Source organism: Macrobrachium nipponense, chromosome 40 (genome assembly GCF_015104395.2).
Source record: "Macrobrachium nipponense isolate FS-2020 chromosome 40, ASM1510439v2, whole genome shotgun sequence".
NCBI classification, from domain to species: domain Eukaryota; kingdom Metazoa; phylum Arthropoda; class Malacostraca; order Decapoda; family Palaemonidae; genus Macrobrachium; species Macrobrachium nipponense.
This window is the reverse complement of record NC_061101.1, coordinates 24,175,015-24,181,014: the sequence shown is the minus strand read 5'-3', so window position 1 is coordinate 24,181,014 and position 6,000 is coordinate 24,175,015. Positions and strand designations below refer to the sequence as shown.

The 6,000-nt window shown below is 36.1% G+C and overlaps 1 protein-coding gene across 4 annotated transcripts in view; it reads right to left on the bottom strand.

Annotated features, from left to right (window-relative positions):
- Positions 1-4,490: 4,490 nt before the first annotated feature.
- LOC135212006 (multidrug resistance-associated protein 1-like) overlaps positions 4,491-6,000 on the bottom strand; it is a 198,822-nt gene continuing 197,312 nt past the window's right edge. For all 4 annotated transcript variants that reach the window (XM_064245282.1, XM_064245279.1, XM_064245280.1 and 1 more), the window contains exon 32: positions 4,491-4,854. In XM_064245282.1, the coding sequence (XP_064101352.1) occupies positions 4,743-4,854 (112 nt within the window). In that variant the 3' untranslated portion in view covers positions 4,491-4,742. The remainder of the gene's footprint in view (positions 4,855-6,000) is intronic.

Below are 6,000 nucleotides of genomic sequence, written 5' to 3'. Positions count from 1 at the left end.
ATCCTCAACAGTGTATCAATTGAAATAAGTTTATAAAGAACTTTTAAGAGCATGTGCTGCTATTACTGTACTAGTATTATCTATCTGGAAAAGTTTGAAACTGGAAATAAAAAAAAAATTGGAAACTAAATATATAGAGGGCTAAAAAATCATTGGTTTATATATAACGTGTGTTTTGAAATAATTAGTGTGATGCTACATTGAGTGATTCTACTGTTTTCTAGAACTCAGAGGGCTGGAAAAACTAAGCCCTATTAATAATAATCTACTGTTTTCTGAATGGGAACCAACCAGGTCTTGATCATCATCGGTTTGTGCCAGTTGGTGCCAGTAATGTAAAACTTGGTCTGCAATCATGTTTTGTGAGGTGAAGAAGAAAAAGTAACTGAAGCATTAGGAGTTGCAAAAGAAAAGTCAACCTCAGTATCTTAAAATCTTAATAAATTTCTCAGAAATTGTTAGTAAACTTCCTGTATGTCAAAAATGTTACCCTCCATATCTGGCTATTCTTGATGGATGACCTTCAGTCATTTTCTGATTTCTGGTTCATTACTCTGAGTAATGACCTCTTTTGACTAGTTCCATACAAGGGTAAGCTTTTGAATAATGATAATAAATGTTGCAAAGTGAGATTGTGCTTAGCATTAACCACTACATGACCTATTTCATTTATTTTAGTAAGCAGCAGTGATTAGTCAGCAATGTCTAACATACATCAAGATATATGTAAAATTGAGGTTTGTATACGTTGAATATAAAAGTTGCTGTAAGTATTGTTTGCTTCACAACAGACCCATCATCTCTATAACTCACAGTTAAATCCTGAACTAAAAGGTTTTGCTGGTTCCCCCATTATCATGGTTTCCAGTTAGGCAAGAATCACATCTCGTGTATATAGTTTGTTTACAGATTTTGTAGAACTTGTATTAATTTTATTTTATTATTATTTCACTTTATACATTATTTCTCTTTTATCATGCAAGCGATTACTACAGTTTTAGTATTATTTTATTTGTTTGTGTTTTCAGACCTCTCCTAGTCTGACTTTTTGGGTTTTCACTTCCTTACTCTGCCATATTAGACAGTATTTTACTAAGGAAGTTGTTATCACAGGTAAATGCTGCCTTTATTTAGACAGTGTAATGTTCCAACTCCAAGGTTGGTTGCATTGTGATTATGGTCTTCATTAAGTTAATGATTATCAAATGGTTGACTCTTATGCTGTTGTCCAGTTAGTGCCGTTTGATTATCTGGTATAGCCTAACCTTAATTTGTAGTATAGTACTTGCATATTGATGTAGAGTGTAATTTTCTCTCAGAGTAGGCAAGGTTCTATTTCTGTTCTATCCTTCATTTAGGATTTCCCATGAGCATTCCCTTGCCTCATAGAAGAGAGGCTTCCAAGAGGTCAAAGAATATCTTAATGAAGTTTTGAGTTTTGGTATGTGCCACACTGCCCCTCATCTCTTCCTTTCTACTCTTGACTCACCTGTTGACTGGCCAGTATTGGAAAGGTATTCAAGGTATAGAGGTGTCACTTTACAACATCAGCAGGATGATTTTGGACACTTCCCAGATTACTATCACAATAGTTGTTTGTCCCCTGAGCCTGTAACCACTCTCATCCTGGTCTTTTTGTGCCTCACAACTACCATAGAATCTGTTGTCACGGTTTCTGGTGGTTGTCCTAGAGTCCTCTGGATCTGCAGCAGAGGGTTGAATAAGAAATAGTAAGGTGGCTGTTAGGAATGGTTTTTGCCTTCTGCGTTCCTTGCTACTCTTTTGATCATCTCTGTCCATGGATCCTTACTGAAGTGGTGTTCAGGAGTCTCTCCCATGTGTGATCTGTCAGGATGCTCTTGAGTCCTCCTTTTTTTTAGAAAGAGCACTGGTCTTGCTCCCCTTAAGGACTGATCTCTTGAGAGAAATTGTTGATCTATCACAATCCCTAGTACATTTCCATTTACAGGCTCTTGAAAAATTTCTGCCAGTAACTGTTTCCATCCATGAATTCTATCACTTTCTTCCATAGCATATAGTTTGGTATTGTGAATTAACTTCTAGTAGAGGGCCATTTCAAGCTTTTCATCCCCATACCCTCCTCTGGCCATAGACATGACAGAGAATCAGGGAATCTGACAATTCAAGGCGAGTGTTTGTCCTACCAGCCTTTTGCTATAAGCAGACTTATGGGATATTGCAGATGTTCAAAATTTTTAGTCTTAAATTTCAGAATAGTGCCAGTCAATTTTGTGAAGTCGGTCTTTCCACCTTAGAGTAGTCGCCTACATAAAAGGCAACGTTTTGTATTCTAAGAGGAGTAAATACATACAAAATTATAGAATAATTTTATATTTGTATTTTCTCTAGATATAAAAACCAGGGCCTTTTATTATAATCTCACTTTTTCTGAATTTTTCATGATGGGTTCACATACAGAACTTGCTTTTGTCTTTGTATGTATACTGTGTATATACAGTATAAGTGATAGTTTACTGAGAAACTTGAGTTTGTTAAAGATCCAATGCCCACATTATTTATTGTTGGTTTGTTTCAGGTACGGTATGTTTTTGTCTATAAGTTTTTTTAACATTTACCTTGTATATATGTAAAATAACCATATTGGAGTTCTTTCATTGCAAATTTGGATAATTATTATCAAGTATCTCACATATGTTTAATGACAGGTTTTTACCTCATGTCCAAATGATATAGCGTACAAAAATAACTTTTGGCAAGGACTCCTCAAGTGATGATGATAAAAGCTGAAAATATTGCTGAAGGATAACTGCAATTACTTCTTTGTGAGACCATGAATGTCAAGATTCTATCATCACACCTTTCGAAAATCTCTTCCATTTTTATTGCAGAGTATAGTACCTATCATAAGTTTTTTCTCTGTAAATAATCCATTATTATTTACAAAGAGCCTAGGTTATATCTCCATTTCATCCATGCTACAGCAGCTCTCTTTCTTACTACTTTTTCAACTCCTGCTTCACAGTCCACTTGTGACCCAAGGTAACAGAAATGCTCTTCCTTTTCTAAGTTGTTCCCAGCTATCACAACAGGATATCAACTCCCCATTTACTCCTGTAAAATATTATGGGCATAAAAATCTTACTACATATATATTTTATAGTTCTGAGCACCTCTGTCGACACATATCTGTCATATTCAGTAAACATAGCTCAAGTTTACCCACACAATTCTCCCTTTACAATCACAAGGCTACTTTCTTTATTGTACTATTTATTCTTCCTATCCAGTTACCATAAGCCGTTTTGTTTATGTTGGTTTTCAGTTCTCTATTCTCCATTCCACTCTTCCTCAGATTCTTCTGTTAATACTAGGTCATCTGCATAAAGCAGTTCCCAGTAGCCCCCTTTTTGTAACGCATTTGTATCTTCTTCCATTACTAAGATTCATAAGAAGAAAGCAATCGTCACTGATCCTTGGACACCAGCATCTATTTCAAGTTCCTCTGAAACACCAACCTGTTTTTAATCTGGATCTAATGCTATGATAGGTAACAGCACTAGCTTAGTAAGTTTGTAGTATTCTTTGCCTTTATGCAAACTTCAGCATCGTGAGTTCACTGGGGTTTCAGGTGGCAAGTATCAGAGCAGTTAATGCTAATTAGATCATTTTTATTCTGGGTCTTATTACGGTATTTGCTACTCCTAGGATGCCGAATAGGCATTTAAAAAGATCTTTTCGTTAACTCTTATACTGTTCTTGATACCAAGTCTGAACAGTAAATGTACACTTTTTATGTGTAATGCTGCTCATTATTTTTCATTTCATTTGGCATTTATATTATTTTGCATTACAAACATAACATACATAATTTCAATGCAGAAAGTTTCCAACATATAAACATCATGTTTGCTCTTCAGTGACTAAAAATATGCATCGAATATCTTGGTATATTGGCTGGCATATACAAATTACGTATGTTCAAAATGTTTGTGAAATTTCAGGAGCAGATATATATACTATATTTGAAAACTTTAAATTGGTGTAAAAGTTTCAATAAATGAGTATATTTACAGAACACAGATCTTAAAAGTATTAGGACCTTTTTTAGACCATTAATTATTGAAAATATTTTCTCCTTTTGATGAATTAATTCAAATGCAGTCAGAGTGCCGTGGAAAATTTTGTGACTCAGACTTAGGAGGATTTTGATGTGAATCTTAGTGTGGTGGAAAATTCCAACATTATCTGGAGCTTCACTGTGATCTCTTAAAAAGGCTGTATGTAAAATTGGTCCAGTATTCATATTAAGCATTCCTCTTTAAATTTAAATGAGGAATACACATATTTGATGGATGTTGATGTACTATATGCATGAAGATTACTAGACTAATTCTTAAAAATGATCTGTTCAATTCATGACAGGTATTAAGTAACAGTTGTGGTATCTTCATCATTTAAACACTGATGATCACAGTGATATAAAGATCTTTGTCAAATCATATACAGTCTAACGAGCTTTCATTTTAATCCAACCTTTTTTACACCTTTGTCAACACAATCCAGCAAAATCTCAAGAAGTCGTAACACTTTGTAGAATTTTGTGGGAAGGGAACAAATGCATACTTTTTTTACGTTATCACTAAAAGATTTTAGATCTGCAAAAAAATACAATTATATCTAAGGATAACATGATCAAAATGTATCTTTCCACATCTCAATTAATTGTCTTTTTAGATTGAAGGAGGTTATGTTAGACGAGTTTATGTGAGACCTGCATCTTCTGCCATGCCATAGAAGATGGAATGTTTATTTGAAAGTAAATCCGATGGGGTACTGAATTCTGCTATAAATCCCTTATCTAGAACCATCACTCTGGAAATAAAAACAAAAAAAATTTAATACTGCTACATCAGAATAACTTAAGGCAAAATAAATTTATAAGTGATATGTGAGATTAACAGTATTTTTTAAAAAATCCAGTTAAAAAAGTTTTTTTTTTTTTATTTTAACATTTTAGTCTACTTTATATCAAATTAATTAGTAGATAGAAATTAGCATTTATGAGCAAGCTAATTGGGTTACAGCATTTGTGTGCTTATTTGTTCATACACGAACAACTTTCGGTCTTAACAATAGGATCATTTCTAGCACCTAGCTGGATCCGGTTAAATCGCAGATGAAAGCAAGGAATCATTGTGAGATGTGGCAACGCATGCGCATATCGGGTGAAGAGTGGTCAAGGACCACACACCCACGCCACAGCATCAGTCTTTCTTAAAACAGCTTGGACGATAGTTGTGGTTGACCTCTCTCAGCCTTTACCCGGTTCATTGCCCTTTTTGCTTGTGTTTGAGTGTGTGTGTGTGTGTGCTGTTATTATGGCTGCTGCTGCTCCTTTTCGGCCTCATCAACGTGTGTGCCCTGGAACTCCAGGTTGTCCGTGTTCTCATTTTTTGGCTTCATCTGCGATGGATCCACGTCACTTGTAGTAGGTGCCATTCTAACATTTGTACAATAACTAATCCCTGCACAGAATGCTGTGCGTGGCCTAGAGAGCAGTGGAAGTTATTTTATAGTAAGAGGGAGCATCATAGTGTTTCTACTCTTCCTTCGTGGGAGAGTTTTTCTACTCCTCTTCCCGATGCTTCGTCTCCTGCCGCTGTCACACCCCATGCTAGTGTTGTGCCTTTGTCCCCCTTCCTTTTCTTCCATTGATTCGTTGTTGGAAGTATCGGGAGGCCTTAAGGCTGATTTATGTAATGTCGCCCCCTCTTCCTTGGGAGTTAATTTGATTTCCGAGAGGGAGGAGGCTTTTTCATCAGTTTCTTTTCTTTCAGATTCGGAGGAGTCCAAAACGGTGGTGCTCTGGGGTACACTTGGGGTACGTGGTCCACCCTCCTTGGAGGGTTTGCTGACGCACTTCTCGGATGCTCGCTAACCCCCTCCTCATGCTGACCAGGCGCTCCCTCCTCCTCCTGGCCTCGTCTTCTTTGGTAGCCAAGGTCAGCCATATTGTAT